The 19,501-nt window shown below is 38.6% G+C and overlaps 1 protein-coding gene across 5 annotated transcripts in view; it reads right to left on the bottom strand.

Annotated features, from left to right (window-relative positions):
• Positions 1–19,501, bottom strand: part of CFAP44 (cilia and flagella associated protein 44) — a 137,874-nt gene that overhangs the window by 114,475 nt on the left and 3,898 nt on the right. For 3 of the 5 annotated variants that reach the window (XR_012518780.1, XM_074404349.1, XM_074404348.1), the window contains exons 1-4: positions 18,202–19,462; positions 10,675–10,776; positions 4,669–4,815; positions 3,613–3,766 (exon numbers count right to left, since the gene is read on the bottom strand). Coding sequence is in view for 4 of the 5 variants with exons in the window: in XM_074404349.1 (XP_074260450.1) it covers positions 3,613–3,766; positions 4,669–4,815; positions 10,675–10,771 (398 nt within the window). In the remaining variant the exon portion in view is untranslated. Of the gene's footprint in view, positions 1–3,612; positions 3,767–4,668; positions 4,816–10,674; positions 10,777–18,201; positions 19,463–19,501 lie in introns of those variants that run through there. The other 2 variants (XM_003935453.4, XM_074404347.1) reach the window with 2 other exon arrangements.

Raw genomic sequence — 19,501 nt, 5'->3', positions numbered from 1 at the left:
TAACAAGAAAATGTAGAATGTAACAAGAGGAGATTTAAATTAATGCAATTTAAATTGTGAAATATAAAGAAATTATAACGAAGTATAAGCAGCCTCTCTTGTTACCAAATAGTTAAACTGAAAGAGATAACCAGACATGGTGGCTGACACTTGTAATCCCAGCACTTTGGGAGGCCGAGGTGGGCAGATGAGGTTGGAGTTCAAGACCAGCCTGGCCAACATGGTGAAACTTCATCTCTACTAAAGATATAAAAATTAGCCAGGCATGGTAGCACACCTGTAATCCCAGCTACTAGGGAGGCTGAGGCAGGAGAATCACTTGAACCTGGGAGGCAGAGGTTGCAGTGAGTGGAGATCGTGCCATTGAACTCCAGCCTAGGTGACAGGGTGAGACTTCATCTCAGAAAAAAAAGAAAAAAAAAAAGAGAAAGAGATAAAGCATTTCAGGGTACTGGATCTGTTCAAGGAAAAGAAATTCGTCTTTTTTCTTCTCTTCAAACCACTACCCTCACTTTCCCTTCCTCCCTTTCGTTTTTTCCCCTCTTCCCAGGTGGCAATATAATACCTCAGAAGGCTAAAAGCATGTGAGTAGCTATGAGAATAGAAATGGGTTACCATTTCTTCACTACCTTAGATGAAAACAGGAATTGGAGAAATTATCATTTATCTAATATTATCATCTTTAAGTGGGAAAACTCCCTTTTACATGCTGCTGTCCTGATAAAAGGGCAAGCCAGAATGGGTCAGATTGTTAACTTCTCAAATTCTCACCCTCTAAATTACAGCTCACTTAGGGCAGAGGCTGCGTCTCTCCATCTCCATTTCCCAGAATGCCTAGCACATTGTCTTCAGCCTATTAGTTATTCAGAAAATGTTTGTTGAATGAATCAATTCATTAATTTGTGCGTAACTGGAATCGGATCCTTTCCTTTTTCTTTTTTTTTTTTTTTCTTTTTTTGAGATAGGATCTCACTTTGTCACCCAGGCTGGAGTTCAGCGACATGAACACGGTTCCCTGCAGCCTCAAACTTCCCAGGCTCAAGAGCTCCTCCCACCTCAGCCACCCAAGTAGCTGGGACTACAGGTGTGCACCATATCTGGCTAATTTTTGTGGTTTTTTTCCCATGTCGCCCAGACTGGTCTCGAATTCCTGACCTCAAGTGATCTGCCTGCCAAGTCTCCCAAGATGCTAGGATTACAGGCGTGAGCCACTGCACCTGGCCTGATCCTTTCCTTTTAATCCCAGACACAGCAGCAGACACTTAGTGGAGTTCTGAAAATCTTAAAATCTGTTTTGATGTACCTTCAGTGCTCTTTGTCTTATCTCACCCTCTCTTCTAGCTTGCCTCTTCTTAAATTCCTGTCGAAGACCCAGAACTTTCAATGTTTGTCCACAGTCATCTAGGAACTTCTCTTTAAAACTGTTTAAACATTGTCAAGCTCTGTATAATGTCTTCTAAAATTATACCATGGTTTATGTGATACTTTATAAATGGCCCATTTCTTGCTCTTAAAAGAAAACTTAAAATTAAGTTTTCTTAAAAGCCAAATTAAATTTAACAGAGTTTAACTGAGCAAAGAATAATTCAAGAATGGGGCAGCCTTCTCAGCCAGAGTAGGCCCAGAGATTCCAGCCCAGCCACATGCAGGAAGATTTATGGACTGAAAAAGAAAAGTGATGTATAGAAAACAAAAATGAACTATAGAAATAGCCAAACTGGTTACAGCTGGGTGTCTGCCCTATTTTAACACAGTTTCAATAGTTGGCCACCTTTGATTGATGAAAACTTGAGTAACTGGCTCAGAGTAGACTTGATTCTAACTCCCTTTAGGTTATAGTTCACCACGTACAGTGAAACCTTTAGGCCAAACTTAAACTATGTAAGGAGGCAGCTTTAGGCTAAACTTGATTTAACACTGCTAAAATTTAAAAGACATAAATTTAAAAACTGAATTAGAATCAATGTCATATATTAATAATCATTAAAGGGTTAATTAAAAGAGTACTTAGGGAATGCATGATGGCTGACTCATTCCTCCTAGAATTCCTCACAAGATACAGGGATTGTATTTGTTCCATCTCCAGAGAACAGAACTAAATCTAATGGGGGGCATCCCAGCGAGGCAGGATTTTATTCAAGGTCCAAAAACCTCTCTAGTGAGACATCCAAAAGTGAGGTAAGCTACTCTGTGATTTTTTTGGTGTTGAAAATGTTTAAGAAAAGGGTATAGTTTATACAACCACCCATCTAGCATGAACAGAGAGAATTCATATGTTGGAATAAAAGTTGAGGTTCTTCTGACTCTGAATCTAGGCATGTTTCTCTAATACAGACCCTCCCATCCTGCAACAGTGACAAGGTGGCTCACTGCCAAACCATTTCGGAGAGTTTTTCCAGAGTACATATACCCAAGTCCCTCTCCACACAGAACTAGCATAGTAGGTCCGGGAAGGCATCAGAGCATTGCGTACTTTAGGAAAAACTTCCAGGGGATTCTAACATACCACTCCAGCCCATTTGGGGGGAAAAAAAAAAAAAAAAAAACGGCTAAAAGGAAGTAAACAGCATAACTTTTGTCAGAAACTTGTCCAAAGACCAGGAGAAAAAAAGCCATGAAGAGAGAAAATTCCAGGTTACAAGATAATTCAGCATGAATTAGTTTAGTCACACCTGAGATTTAACAACATGTTCTATTTTTATGTTTTCATGTAAAAAGCAAAACTGAGTCAGTGAGTATCGTAAGTATTCACTATCTCTCTAAGTATTCCTTATGTAAGAGGCCAGTCAGTGGTTTCAGCCATGTGGTGACAAACACTAACTATCCAAAAGGCGAGCCCAGTAACTTGCCGACTACGGACCTCAATGGAAACTGTCTTCTAACTACGTGCATCGCAAGCCTAACATCACCATGTGACGGCAAACACTAAATACCCTTGTCAGTTATCCCCAGTTCCACGTATCTCCAAAGGCTCTTATTCTCCAGACCAATAAAAATTTGCTATTTTGTGCCCTATTTCCTAAGAATTGTCTTCTCTGACAGTTCATCTGATATATAATGTGAAAATACTAATGCCTTGCAATGGACAGACACGAAAGTGTTTCAAGAAGGGACATCGATGATTTAACAGGCAATGGCAAAAGTAAATGGGAATAAGACGCCTCTGGTTTCCTTCACTCAGGTCTTGTGAACTGCAGTCTTTCCACTTGTGCAAAGGACAGCCAGAAAAACATCATTTCTCTGTATGGTTATTTGGCATCAAACAAAAGCTTAGTTTAAATTAAGATCATGCATTTCTATCAAATCTCTAAGAATTCAAGCTTCTTAGAATTATCTAAGATGGGCTGGCACACTTTTAAAGGGCAGGTAGTAAATAGTTTCGGCTTTGTGAGCCAGATGGTCTCTGTCACAGCTACTTATGTCTGCCCTTGCTGTGTGATGGCAGCCATAATAAACAAAACGTAAGCAAATAGATGTAGCTGTGTTGCAATAAAATCTGATTTACAAAAACAGGTGGGAAGGCAGATTTGGGCTCCCTGGGCTGTAGATGGCTGACCTCTGGCCTAAGAAATGAAAATCCCAAAATCATACATAATTAGCCAGGGTGGATACACGAGTGTGAGAAGATCCAGCGGTATGTCTGAATCCTGAGTCACAAAAGGCATCGAAGCAAGCTCCATATAATCATAGAAGAAACTCTCTGATATTTTCTTTTTAACTTCCTCTTCTGCCTCTTCCACAGCTGGAGCAGGGGGTTGCTGAGATACTAAAAAATTAAAATAATTTAAGAAGAGTGATATGGTTTGGCTGTGTCCCCACCCAAATCTTATCTTGAATTGTAGTCCCCATAATCTCCACAAGTCATGGGAGGGACCTGGTAGGAGGTAATTGGATCTTAGGGGCTGTTACCTCCATGCTGTTCTCATGATGGTGAATGAGTTCTCACATGATCTGATGGTTTTATAAGGGGCATTCCCCTCCTTCACTCTGCACTTCTCCTTCCTGCCATCATAGGAAGAAGGTGTTTGCTTCCCTTTCTGCCATGGTTGTAGGTTTCCTGAGGCCTCCCCAGCCATGCAGAACTGTGAGTTAAGTAAACCTCTTTCCTTTAAAAATTACTCAGTCTCAGGTATATCTTTATTAGCTGCATAAGACTAATACAGAGTGTCTAGTGAATACAAAATTGTATTTCCCAGGGACAGGAGGAATGTACGCAGCCTGCGATACACTTGCCGTAAGTACTACCACTGGCCTGAATATAGGACACAGTCATCAATGAGCATGGAAGGAAAAGCCATCATGCCCACATGCATCGGGAGTAAATGCTGAGCTCTGGTCATGGCACAACAGTCTCCAAGGGCAACTCCCAATTACTTCCAAAGGAGAGGTGAACTCCCACTAATGTGTAGTAGAGCTGTTTTTATACCGTCTCAAAACCCTGAAGAATAAGTATGAGAGTTCTGTATGTGATCCTCAGAAATAAAAACCACAAGTCTAGGGCTGCTAACGTACCCTACCGAAATATGCACAATACTTGTCCTTTTATCATTCCCACACATACACACATCCTGTAGATTTTTCTTTCTATAGATTTATAACTGTTCAACTTATCTGGCTATTTGTCTTTAAAACAGTGACAATTACTGATAGAAAACTAATAATACCTACCTGTAGTGCTTTGCAAATCTTCATACTGATATGTACTCAAACTTCCTTCCAAATGTTCCTCATCTGAGTCTTCTTCTGATTCTTCCCCTTCAGTCAATGTTTTATCTGTGGCATCTTCTAAAAATTTGTTATCTTCTTTAACAGGAGCTATTAAAATTTGTTTTAATAACTTCTAAATTTTGATTAAACGTTTTCTTATTTCTAAAATAGCTAAAACTTTCAATTTGCTTGTGCTCTAGACGTAATAAATTTTAATACATACTCAAAAGTTTCTAGAAGAATCATTTTAGTTGGTCAGTCTTGTAACTTTACAAAATAGAAAAGCCTTTTCTGTTTGTTAATCTCCATTTTCACTTCATTTGCAGTCTATTTCCTATCACTAACTACTTAAAGGAAGGAAAAGATAAAGAAAAAAAAGAGAGGTTAGTATGCTGCTATCATAATTTCAACTAAATTCAATTTTACCAACTTTTATAGGGAACCCGTTATGTTAAAGACAAATAAAGCTTATTGAAGCGTAACTTTCTCCGAGTATGATGATTTTGCTTGGAAGTGGTATCCCAGGAACAAGTTGGAATATTGGCTTTAGGACAAGCTGGGAATGAGAACTGGAATATGAGTAGAATGGCCCCAGGTATAAGCCAACATTCAGATCAAGTCCAAACATGGATATGGTTAAAATAGACAATGCCAAGTAGGATAGGTATACTCTCATATTGGGTTAGGTGAACTTTCAGAAGAACAAGGAAGAAATGGCAAGTGTACTACTAGCTACCAGGGCTACATAGTAGATCTGAGATGAGACTAAAAGATTAGAAACAACAACCAAGACTAATATGAGTAAGACAGAAAATCTGGGCCAGCCTGGATTCCCCAAGGGAGGGTCCTAGAGAACTACGCTCTCATAATACCTTAGCTCTTTCTTGTGACTGGGGCAACCAAAGACTATTTCCTCATTTCAAGATTAGGGCACTACAAGAGTAACACTCCTCCTAACCTCTGGCTTCCCTGGAAAAGGAGCTAGAACTGATAGATGAGGTAGGTGATCACCTGTTAATGAATTGAGAGTGAATACAGATGAAGGAGAGGAGGTATTAAAAAATAATGGAGATTCTGAGCCTGGGAAAAGGGTGGTGCCACTGATAGAATACTGGACTTTGGAAAGCAAACAAACAAACAAAAACTAATTTGCCAGGAAGTAGGCACATTAAATCAAGCTGGCAAATCAGCAAACTTAGGCAACTTTGTGAGAGCTGGATATTTCTATAATTTTTATAATCCTAAAATAGACTGGTGGAAAACTTATGGTTTGAAGAATAAATCGGTATTTGCCTTTCCATTCTTGGAAATAATCTAAAATCAACATTGAGAATAAATGCCAAAAACAAAAACTCCATTTTTTGGTAGAACTAGAAGCAGTTAAAACCCCAAATCACAAATAGATGGCAGGACCACTGGCAAAAGGGCTGGCAGAATTAATGAAGACTGAACAAGGATGGGTGCAGGAGAAAGCAATGGAAGGTGACCAAGGAGATAGGAAGGCCATAACTGTAGATATTCAAAAGAACCTGCTGGGATTTTGGCTGTATGACCCATAATTCCATATGTGAGTTTCTTCCATTTGTTTGTTTGTTTCCTCCAGCCAACGGATGTGGGAAGCTTTGGGATCTCTCCTCTCTGGCTACCAGAGAGATACTGCGTCCTTCAAACAGTCTGCTTCTAGGATTCCTTATTTACCCCTACCTTTTCCATGAGATTCACAACACTATACGAAAGCCTACAAATGCTATGGTTGCACGTACAGAAAAATCCATAAGAGCTACTTTATAAAAAATTCACAAGAACTAAATTATAATTTATTGTAATTTTGAAAAGAGTTCAGTATGATTACTGCATAAAACAACAATATACAAAAATTAACAGTAGGCATGTCTACTTTGGCTATTATGAAGTAACTAGTGCCAGGCTGCTCTCTTACTGTGATTGCGGAATTCGTTTTTCTTTAACTTTACTTTTGCTTCGTGTATTGTGATGCTGTTACTAGGTGCACACATATTTATGAGTATTATGTTTTCTTATTAACTGATCTTTTTATCCTTATGAAATGTCCCTCTTTGTCACTGGTAGTGCTCTTTGCCTTGAAGTCTATTTTATCTGGTAGAAATATAGCCACTCCAGCCTTGTTACGCTTACTTTTTGCATGATATATCTTTATCCATCCATTTACTTTCAACCTATTTGTGTCATTATACTTCATGTATATCTTCTCTAAGCATAATATAGTTGGTTCTTATTTTTATTAGCCATACCGATAATCTCTGCCTTTTTATATTAATGTTCAGTTAACTAATAATTAATGTAATTATTGATAATGGTTGGATTTTAATAACATAAGCATGCAAAATTAACAAATAACATTTGATAATTTATTTTGTGTTTTTCTTCTCCTACCTCCCTTTTTCCCCTTTTTCTCTTTCCATATTTTCTTTTAGATTATTTCCTCTTTAGAATTCTATTTAAATTTCTGTTGGCTTTTTAGCAATTCTGTGTTTTATTTTATTAGTGGTTGCTTCAGAGAATATATAACAACTTTTCAGTCTACTTAGAGTTACTATTAATTATAATAACACATATAGTTCAGCAATTGATAGAACAACTAGTCTAAAACTTAGTAAAGAAATAGATGATCTGAACATCACTATTAACCATCGTGATCTGGCATTTATAAAACACTACATCTACCAATACAGGATGCACATTCAAGCACACATGGGTCATTTACCAAGACAGATCACTTGCTGGGACATAAGACCAGTTTTAATACATTTAAATGGATTGAAATCATATAGAATATATATGTTCTCTGAAAACAACAGATGTAAGTTAGAAACCAGTAATGATTAGATACCTTAAAAAAAAAAGTCAAATATTTGAAAATTAAATTACACAATAAAAACAATGCATGGGTCAAGGAGAAATCAAGAAATTAAAAAAATTTTCAAATTAAATTATTAAAATACAATATATTAAAATTGAGATACAGCTAAAGCAGTCTTCGGAAAGAAATACAGCTTTCAACACATATGTAAGAAAAAAACAAAAGTCAAAAAAAATCAATGGCCTAAAGTTTCACCTCAAGAAACTGGAAAAATAAATGAAAAAACAACAACAAAGTAAATTAGCAAAGCCAAAATCTTAGTCTTTGAAAAGTTCAACAATATTGACAAGCTACTAGCTAGACCAATGAAGAAATGAAAGCGAAACAACATATATCTCCAACATCAAGAATGAAAACAGATCTTACGAAGTTATATCAACAAATTTGACAATTTAGAAGAGAAGTGAGCAAATTCCATTAAAGACACAAACTTGCAAAACTTAGTAAAGAAGAAACAGTACAGCCATCTGTTTAAAAAATTGAACTCATGGTTAAAATTTTCCCACTAATTAAAAAAATTCCAGGCCCAGGCAGCCTTACTGGAAAATTCTTCCAAGCATTTAAGGAAGAAATAATACCAATTCTACACAAAATATTTCTGAAAATAGAAAAGAACAAAATACTTCCCAAAATTATTAAATAAGGTCTGTAATAATTTAGTCCTTTGATAAGACTCAGAAATCAATGCCTTAGTACCTAACAGTCCTTCACCCTTGTGAGAAATGATGGATGGTTTATCTGGCACACTCGACCTAAATTTCTTAATAGAACTCAGAGATAGCAGAAACCTCTTACTAAGTATGGGGACAAGTCTACTCCAACTTCTCTGCTTGGGTGGAGTACAAGGACTTTTATTCATTCTGCATGAGAATTCCAAAGAGTAAAAACTTACCCTGATGTGTTAGCAAGCCTGAGAGCAAATTCCAGGCATGGGGGGAATGCAGCTATCAGGTATGAGGCTGAACCAGGAGAGAGACATCTTCACACAGCAACAAGATACAGGATGTTTAGAATGCCAGAAAATTATTTCACATTATCATTTGGGGTTCTAAGACCAACGAAGTGTGAACTAATTAATGAGCTGAGCACTGGGCCAGGTCATACTTGAAAAGATCTGCCCCTAAGAGGGTCTGATCCTAAGGAAGGGAGGTCCTGAATGCAGTGCTAGACAAAGGGTCATTATCATTAAATCCATCAAGGGAAAGGTGACAGTAGCATCCAGGAAAACACTGCCGAGGACTGGAAACTAACACGTAGACAATCCTCTATCAGAAATGTAGGGAGCACAGAAAAATGAAAAAGGAAACACAAGGAAGGAACAAACTAAAGTGTCTGAGGTAAGCGATACAATCATACTTTCTGGAAAGAACTCGAGTGGTGGTGTGGAGGGAGATCTGTACAGGAAGATTTGGGCAGAAATCCACGCTGCAAGAGTGCAAACCAGAGAAGATAAATGCCTACAATAAAATATAATGTGGAGAAACTGTGGATTTACAAGACATGTCTGAGATAGATTAAAAGAAGTTAGTACAAATTTTGCATGTGTATGGATTTTCTGAGGACCTCATCTTGTCTAGGTGAACAGTCAAAATAAAATTTCTAAAATTATATTTAGGATTAGAACCTTAAAAAGATTCCACTAAGATACCTAACATTATGATAGTCCGAGCCAGCCACCTTTCAAAAATCCTAGTTATAAATTCCTTTTTAATTCCATTGAAGTCTATGAAATTCTTCTACATGTTATCCTATTTAATTCCTGAGTGACTCATAACTGTTGTTTCAATGGGTGAGAAAATCGAGGCTCAGAAAGATGTGATAATTTTTCCAAGATCAAGCATCTCTAAATGGTAGATCCAGGACTCAAAACTAAAGTCCAGGTCTCTTTCCACTACACTGTATCCGAAAAGTCCATTAAAGACTGACTACCTCTCACAGGAGAACTCTAGACTACACAGGTGGATAGGTTATTATCAACCTGTGTGCCAGGAGCTGTGATAAACAAGTCAAACACAGACTGCTCTCAAGGAACTGTGAGTTTTGTTAAGAGAAAACCATTTCTGTTCTATAAACTCAGATAGGCACTACTTAAAAATTATTTTGCTCACTTCATCTACTTGATTGTAAAAAAAAAAAAAAGAAAAAAGAAAAAATTACTTTGCCTATTTTTGACTTTTTAGAAAATTTTTATTTTTACTGAAGTACATGCCCATAACTTAAAAAGTCAAGTAATGCTAAAAGACTTGTTTTTAAAATATTCAACTTAAAAAAATACTCAACTTTTCCCTGCTTAACAGCCTTCTCTTACCTCTCCAGAAGTATCACTTTTCACTTTTAATCTTCTTTGTTCTGATACTTAGCTCCATATTTCTAAACAATATGGCTATAATGCTCTCTCTAGTCACTTTTAGACCATGTTTGTTGTGAGATTAAGAATGTTAAACCTCTATCACCACTTGCTATCTCTGCCTTGCAATATATAAAGCACTACAAAACTATAGTGAAGTTCATGTTTACTGTTTTTAGTATATTGGCTTAATAATGCTCATTCCTGAGTTAAGAATTTATTATTTCCTTCTTGAACAACCCACTTTTCTATAGCTAATAATTATCTCATTTATTTTCACTTCTTAACTTTCTGGAATCTCCTGATAAGTCTTCCCACAGCTTGCCATAGTTCTATAAATTCCACTCAATTCAATTTTCTACCTGCATCTATCAGATAATCTATTATTTAACATTTTTTAACTTTCCTGGAGGTGAAACTTCTTTCCTTGCTTTAGTCATAAAAAAATTGCTCTCTGTATGGCTGCCCAGGTGTCGTCCTGGGTGTTACGTTTGCCTTAGTTTTATTTTGAATCCCTTATATCCTGGACTCCATGTAGTCTTTTTTTCTTTGCTAACTCCATCATTTTTATGAAGCCCATCTTCCTACAGCTTTATGGGAAAAGGGACTATAAGAGACCTATTTTATAAGAGTCTATTCTTTCTATTCTACTATAAAAACTGACTCTTTGTTTACCTAAATGTAATACTTTTAAAAGTGTGTATGTATAATCTTTACTTACATCTTGATTCCGATTTAGACCTCAGAGAATGCTTCCCATCACTCTTTGATCTACCTGATTTCTCCCCATCGGTATCCTGATCATCTGGTTCCTTCATTTCCTCTGTAAGTACAAAATTGGGATGAGAAAAGGATAATGCTATAAAGTAGAAATTAACAGATTTCCCCCTAACAAATTTTATAAGCACCAAACACCATGTGTGTGTACAGGATCCAGGATGACCCACCAGCAAGAAGGTTCAGCTACCATCAGAGACCGCTGATCTCTGCAAAACAGCTAATTCTAATCACAGATTCTCCTTCTCTAGGTAAACTTGTCATTATGGTGCACTTTGGTTTTCCAGAGGTCTACAGTGAAACACATTACCAAAGTCCGTCTTTTCCCCAAATGCTTCACCATGAAAATTAACCTTCTGCCACGCTATGTTGGTCCATCCCTCCCTCCCTCTCTTTCCATTTTCAAATTCCCTTGGAGTTACTTTTCAGTTTTTAAAATTTTTTTCTAGCACACCTGCAGTGTAGCAAGTTTTATGTTGGATACTAAATTACAAAACTGGAAAAGAGAAATATGGCCCCCAATTTTATGGAGCTTGTTTCGAAAGACAGATACTAAACAAGCAATTAATATAATGAGTGCTACAAAAAGGAAAACATAGGGTGCTGTAGGCACATGTAGCAAGAAGTGTAAAACATGACAGGAGGCTAGAGAAGAGGTGTTTGAGACACAGATGACGGTCAGGAGTTGGCCAGGCGTAGAATGTGAAAGGTACGTTAGGCACATCAGAGAGGGCTGTATCTTTAAAGGGCTGCACGCAGTCTACTGGCCAGAGTAGGAGGGTAAAATGGATAGCAAAAAGGATACACCATGGAATACTATGCAGCCATAAAAAAGATGAGTTCATGGCCTTTGCAGGGACATGGATGAAACTGGAAACCGTCATTCTCAGCAAACTGACATAAGAACAGAAAACCAAACACTGCATGTTCTCACTCAAGTGAGTGCTGAACAATGAGAACATACAGACATAGGGAGGGGAACATCATACACTGAGGCCTGGGAGGTGGGGGCTTAGGGGAGCAATAGCAGGGGATGGGGAGATTATGGAGGGATAGCATTGGGAGAAATACCTAATGTAGATGATGGGGCAATGGATGCAGCAAACCACCACCATGGCACGTGTGTACCTATGTAACAAACCTGCACAATCTGTGCATGTACCCCAGGACTTAGAGTATAATAAATAAATTTTTTAAAAGAAAAATGGAGATGGGTAGCATATCATTAAGTTGTCTCTAAGCTTTGCTAAGAAGTCATACCTTATTTCTTTAACAACTAAAAACCATTAAAGGATTTTAAAGAGGAGGGTGACACAACAGGTTTTCTCTGCCCTTTGTCTATATTGCAGCTTTTCATATATTTGAAAACAGCTTCCTTCCAAGTCTTCACTTCTCTATACTAAACACCTAATGTTTCCTCAACATTCTTCTATGATATGCCTGGCAAGCAGAATGGAACACTGGTTCTATTTGGATCAGATTTATAGTTAGATTAGGGTTTGAATCCCAGTACTGACATATAACTAGCTAATTAAACTACATGAATTCCTCAACTGTAAAGGGAATGAAGAAAAAACTTTTTACAAGTCTGCTATGAGGATTACTAACCTGCCACATTGTTATACCTTCCTGGTATCTGAAGATAGCTGGTTTGCCTAAAGCAGATGTGGTATACTACATGATCAAAGTACAAAGCAGAGCGTAGTATGATGACTGCCTCCCTTTAACTGGGCATTAGGGTTCATTCCATGTTTTCTTGCGGTGACATCATAATGATGCCTTCTTTTGATCTGGGGGATAACAGTATATTATCTAAACATTTGTCTTATAAACTATTATCAAGAAAGATATGGGCGGGTGCAGTGGCTCATGCCTGTCATCTTGGCAGTTTGACAGGCTGAGGCAGGAGGACTGCTTGAGCCCCGGAGTCAGAGACCAACAGGAGAAACATAGCAAGACCCTGTCTGTATTAGTTTGTTCTCACACCGCTAATAAAGACATACCTGATAATGGGTAATTTATAAAGGAAAGAGATTTAATTGACTCACAGTTTAGCATGGCTAGGGAAGCCTCAGGAAACTGACAATCATAGTAGAAAGGGAAGCAAACACCTCTTTCTTCCCATGGTGGCAGCAAGGACAAGTGCAGAGCAAAGGGGAATAAAACCCCTTATAAAACCATCATTTTGTGAGAACTCAGTATCACAAAAACAGGATGAGGTAACTGCCCCATGATTCAATTACCTCCCATCAGGTCCCTCCTATGACACATGGGGCTTGTGAGAACTACAGTTCAAAATCCGATTTGGGTGGGGACACAGCCAAATCATCTCTACAAAAAAATTAAAATGGCCAGGCATAGTGATGTATGCCTGTAGTCCCAGCTACTCAGGAGGCTGAGGCAGGAGGATCACATAAGCTGGGGAGTTTGAGACTGCAGTGAGCTAGGATCACACCACTGCACTCCAGCCCAAGTGACAGAGAAAGACCCTGCTTCTAAAATTAAAAAAAAAAAAAAAAAAAAAAAAAAGATATGGTCTAACATGATACTTACGTTAATAAGTTTTATATTTTGGAGGCATTCTTCTGGGTTACGAAAATAATGTTTTACTTTTTAAAAAGTGTGTGTGTGTGTGTGTGTTTTTACATGTTTTTCATTTCCTTTCTTTTTTAGCTGGGAATCTTCCTTCCTCTTTCTCTCTCCATCCTTTCTTCCTTTTCTCCTTCACTTCCTTCCTCTTTTCTTTCCTGCCACCTAAATTGTAGAATATATGCTCTTTGGGGTTTGGGGGGTGGGGCTAGGAATCAAACAGCAGAAAACTTTAACTAGCAAAATCTTTTAAAACTCACATTCTGTCATTCAGTATATTTTCTATTTCTTCCAGTTTTGGACACATGGACTTCTGTGTTACTCTATAGTAACTGATTTTTTTTTTTTAAAGAAAGAATTATCCAGGCAATTCAGTTATTACAGATCTTAGTTATAAATTACCACATATTGTGAGTAAAATTGTTCAGATAGATACAAACACACCTAAATGCTATTTCCTCCTTTGTTTTCCTAATTTAATTCTTAAAACTACTGAGTATATTATTATGCTAGGCACTGCAGTGGTCCCTGCTTTCTTGCTGGCTGTTACACAAGAGTCCTTCTAAGTTCCAGAGGTCACTCTCATTCCTTCACTTACAGTGCCCTTTAAAGCCAGGAATAAAGGATCAAGTTCCTCCTAGTGATTCGAATCTCATTATTTTATTTCCTGCTATCATAAGCCTCATGACTTCACGAGATCACTTTCTACTTTTCAGTCTTCTTTTTCCTGAATACATTTATTTTTTAACATACTATAACTGAATGTTAACTGGATATAGATTCTAATAAAAGAGCCCATAGTTTATTCATAAGATAATCACAAGGTGAGTAAAAACCAATTATGGTAACTAAATCACTCTGAAAACAAAGGAGTTGAACCGAAACAAAAAGTTGGTGTCAAGACAAAATCACCACACTTCATTCTGTGCTACCTTAAACAGTCTATTCCTCAAATGGCTAATACTACCATGTAATAAACTTTCATATCGCAAACCCAGTTAATGTCAGGTTGTGTACAATGTGGGAGAAAATACTGGAACCCAAGGAATTTGCCCAGTGTTCTGAAGTAGCAATACCAGAAAATAAATACTAGGATCTATTCCTAGCTTTTCTGGGTCAAAAAAAAGTGACCGAAGAACCTGTAAAAAGCAGTAGAGCAGCAGGTCAGGTGGGAGAGGCTCCTGTTCTCCTGGAGATTATCAGTAAAACTGGTGAGGTCGAAGAAGGTATTTTTGTTTTTTTGTTTTAACAACAAAGGGATTGGGAAGCTGTATTGTAAGCTGCAGAGACTTTGGAGCCAGAGAGACTTGGGTTCACATCCAAGAAACAAGTTCCTTAACCTCTTGGTCCTTTAATATGTAAACTAGGGGTGACAGGGTTATTTGGTAGAGTTGTTGTAAATATTAAACGAGATCTTTTATATACAGAATTTTCAACTTTGCACTTTAAAATCACTTGGAAAACTTAAAAACATACCATTAACAGGGTCTCATTCTCCAGATAATTCTTTCACATAGTCAGGCATAAGAACCGGTTAGAAATCATGAGTTTATATAAAACACCTACTAGGCACTCAGAAATGGCAATTGTTTTTACCATACTCCTATTCTCTTTGACACAGATAAAATCATGGAATCTTCAGAGTTGAAAGAGGACTTACCTAGTTTAACTTCCTATCCCATAAAGGTCACACATCCTCAGTATCAATCCCAGCAATGTAGAAAAGTAGTCTAGTGTGTTGGCCAGAGCTGAGAATACTGGCTACAGAGTCAGTCTGACTAGGTTTAAATTTTGGCTCATCCTCTTCCTGGTTGTGAGGTGTTAACCAAGTATTTAATTGCCATGCGCCTCAGTATTTCCATCTTTAAAATGCAGCACCTACTGCATAAGTTTGTTCTGAGTCAACACAGAAAAGCTCTAAGAATGGTACATGGCACTCAATATGTAAAATGGTTGCAGGAACGAATGTATTAATATATTCCTCAATAAATAAACAAATGAAAGAACAAGATGGCCAGTCAGCTTCAATTTAAATATTTCGGGTAAGTGAGTGAGCACATTCCGTCAATGCTCAGCTCTAGTTCTTAGCACATATTACATTAAGCTGAAATCTGTCTCCCTGCAACTTGGATCCATGTGACACTTGCTTTTTCTTCTGAGAACACACAGAACAAGTTTTTCTGTGTACTTCAGCTATTCAAATAATTGTAGTTGGCTCTCAGTTCTCTCCAGATCTCCCCTTTTTCCAGAGAAAGTACCCCAACTATTTCAATTATTCCTCAATGACAAGTTTCCAACTTTTCCTTACCACCCTGATAGCTCAAGAAGTTAATTCCTAATGCATCATATATCCCTCCTAATTTTATATGTTCTCTGTAAGATCTGAACACTTTTCAGAAGACAGGAACTACCACTTCTCTTCTTTCCAGAAGAGAGGAATTACCTTTGTAGACATTCATTGTATTCCTGTAAGGCAGTCAAAGTCTGAGTTCTAGACCATGTTCTACCTTTTACCAGTAAACTAGTTAGGTTTGGGAGTCTACTTATAAAAACTAGCATAAATTTAATTTCATTAGATCCAGGCCTATTGGTCCAGCCTATGGCCAATTCTTTTAACTAACTCATTAGTTTGACTATACAGTTTTGAGTTGTGAAAGTTGCCAGAATTGAACGGAGTCATCAGTGTTAAAAAAGAACCCTGACAAATGGAGCTGGGGAAGGCTATGAAGAGTGGGTTCTCACACTTGTATGCTGGATAAGTATCCCAAAAGACTGCAAAGACCACACCCTTGGACAAAAGCCATCACAACCTTACACACACACCAAAAAAATACTTCTACAAGGATGTCTGCCCAACAACTGCCTGTCCAACCTCAGTCTAGCATCACACTTACTGTTGATCTTTGTAGCCAGGGATCATTCTCTCAAAATAATTCTATAATCTCTTTCATTTTTCCTTTAAAAACCTTTGTCTTCTTTTACCTCCCTGAATATACACACAGTTTACCATGGCAGGCATATTCCATTGCAATGCCTTACTCCTGAATAAACATCATTTTCTTTTAGAAAGCCTCTCTTTGTATGTTATTTAGGTTGACAGGGTCAACCCTAAGGAAGTATAAAGAAAACGGGAAAATAATAGTCACATTGATGCAGAGGAGTGTGTTGCTAGAATGTTGGCTGGATGCCAGACAGAGCGCTCTCTAAGGTGACATTATTCTGATTCATTCACCAGAGTCCAGGGTCTTGTCCTCAGGCTCACAAGCTCACTCAATCCCTGTGCCAGAGGTGGTTATTTAAGATTCACAGTGACTGATGTATAAAACAGACTCTCGATTTTTACTTTGCAATGTGAAATACAGCTGTGGAGAAAAAAAGTAATAGCTTGTATTTTTTAATGTTTACTATGTATTTGACACATATTCTATTTAATTTCTACGCATAATATCACATAGTTCTCAAAACGACCCTAAGAGGCAGGTGCCTTTTTAAAAATATATTTATTTATTTGTTTTTATTTACTTATTTATTTGAGATGGAGTCTCACTTTATCACCCAGGCTGGAATGCAGTAGTGTGATCTTGGCTCACTGCAACCTCCATCTCCTGGGTTCAAGCGATTCTCATGTCTCAGTCTTCTAGTAGCTGAGATTACAAGTACCCACCACCAAGCCCTAATTTTGGCATTTTTAGCAGAGGTGGAGTTTCCCCATGTTGGCCAGGCTGCTCTCAAACTCCTGACCTCAGGTGATCTACCCAGCTTGGCCTCCCAAAGTGCTGGGATTCCAGGCACGAGCCACTGTGCATGGCCTGTTATTTTAACATCTTGCTATCCATTATTATTATTGTCATTATTTTACAGATGAGAAAGCACCACATTTACTCTGAATCTGTCCCTCTAGCCCAACTCATGTAACTCATGTAAATGATTTACAAGTCCTGTTACTAAGCAGCCAGTGAGTAAGCCTTTTGAATTCCTCCCCTTCCTTCAATTCCTACCGTCCCTGCTGTCCCTCTGTAGTTCCAGTTCTCATTGTGTCTCACTCTACATTACTGCGTCATACTTTGTCTTCCCTTCTCTAATCCATTTTCTACATGATCTCTTATATTTTTAAAATACAGCTTTTAACGTATCACTCTTGTTGAAAACCTCTAATGGCTCATCATTGCCATCAAATAAGAGCTCAGATTCCTCGCCCTGGCGTAAAGGTCCCTTGTCAGAGGGTCTGTAGCTTACTGCAGCTCAGCTATGGCCACTCCCTCTCCCCCTAGCCTCTTCAGCCCTTCTCCTCTCAAAGGTTTTCATCAGTACGCACCCTGAGCAACTCATGATTGATTGGACACGCTGAGCAGCATACTTGTATGCGACTGTCTTTGCCTATTATTCAGCAAATATTTATTGTGCACCTACTGTATGCCACCATGTGCTAAGCACTTCACTTGTATTATCCTATTGAATAATAACAAGAACTTCATTAATTCGCATTATCACCTTCCTTTCTGGAGATGAGGAAGCCGAAGTGCAGAGGGGCCAGCGTGCCAAGCAGCCCCAGCACTTTACCTGCAGACTCACCGCTGCCCTCATCTGGTCAGGTCTAAGCCATGCTCCTGCCACCTGGCTGACTTCCACCCCCTCAGACTGACAGACAGCATCTCGCAGGCAGGAACCGTGCACGGTGTCCAGCTCTGAGCCCGAGAATACTACTCTGGCTTCAAAAGTGTGCTGAGATGCCGCAGGGAGGACGAAGGCTGTGTTTCAGCACAGCCTGGGGAACACTGGTCCAGCCTGAGAGAAGCACAAGTGGGGTTCACTGCCCTCTGAGCCATAAACAGATTTAAGGGGGAGGGTGTGGGAACTGCCTGCTGCTGAGATCCAAACTCACCGAAGGCCCGGACCGCAGCTCCTCTCTTACTCCTCTCTTCGCAGCACCTGCCCGAGGCCTCCGTTGACTACGGTTACCGCGGCAACGCCACCGCTCTTCCAGGCAGGCGGAGCCCGGTGGCCGTGGGGCGCATGCGCGGCAGGCGTCCAGCTTTGCAGGTGACCCAGCAGCAGTGACACCGGGAACCGGGTACCATCCACTCTCCGGTCGGGCCTTTTCTGCCTCGTGACACTGGTTCAAAGCCAAACAGAAAAGCCCGACGTTTATTATCCCCTAAAGGACGTCATGTAGATAAATAAATGACATGAATACTGTCGAAGATACCTGCCCGATATTCCAAAATGGCCCAGTTGGGCCCTGATCGCGGTGTTCCTATGTTGCGGTTTTAACTTTGATTTTTAAGAGGGGCCCTGGGAGATGGTAGACAGCTTGCTGGCAACATCAACAACAAAGATACATAGTGGAGTTATTATTTTTTAAGCTATATTATCTCTGTTGGCTTTTAAGAGTAAATAAGGTTTTATGCCGTGGGTTTCTTGGTCACAGGGCACAAAGTAGCGGCCTCCCTTGACAGATGTCTAAGCTTAGCAGTTTGGGCAACTTCTCTGTAGTACAGTGGTCATTCTGTTTTTAAAGTACTAGCCTAACGTTATTAGTTACAAAATACTGTTTTTAAAAGTTAAAACATTGCAATATCTTACAAAGGACTTTGTATCCAGAATGTATAAAGAACTCTTATAATTCAATAAGAAAAAACTACCCAATTTCTTAAATGGGCAAAGGATTGGAATACTTTACCAAATCAGGTACATACATGGCCAACAAGCACATGGAAGGATGCTTTAACAGTAGTCATAGGGGAGATACAAACCACAATACATGTAACTCCATATCCACAAAGGGGTAAAACTGTTCCAAGACTGCCAACGCCAAATGCAGAAGTACATGGAGGACTTACATACTCTGCTGCTGGGAATGTAAAATGGCATAACCACTTTGGAAAACTATTTGGTAGTCTCTTCCACAGTTAAACATACACAAAGCCATTCCACATCCAAGAGAGTCTAGAGACTTGGGCAAAGTGCTTGCATAGGACTTAATGAGATGGACTGGAAAGAGACAAAAGGAATCTTAGCAATGATAAACACTGTGTCTTAATTGTGGCAGCAATTATGGGTATATACAACTGCCAGAAGCCAATAAACTGTTCTCTTTAAATTGATATATTGTATATAAATTATTTCTCAATAAAATTGGCAAGAAAAAATTGCTATAATTTGTTTATTAGTTTCCACAATAT

Source organism: Saimiri boliviensis, chromosome 8, assembly GCF_048565385.1.
Source record: "Saimiri boliviensis isolate mSaiBol1 chromosome 8, mSaiBol1.pri, whole genome shotgun sequence".
Taxonomy (NCBI): Eukaryota; Metazoa; Chordata; class Mammalia; order Primates; family Cebidae; genus Saimiri; species Saimiri boliviensis.
Note: the sequence above shows the minus strand (reverse complement) of the source record. Positions and strands in the feature narration are given on the sequence as shown.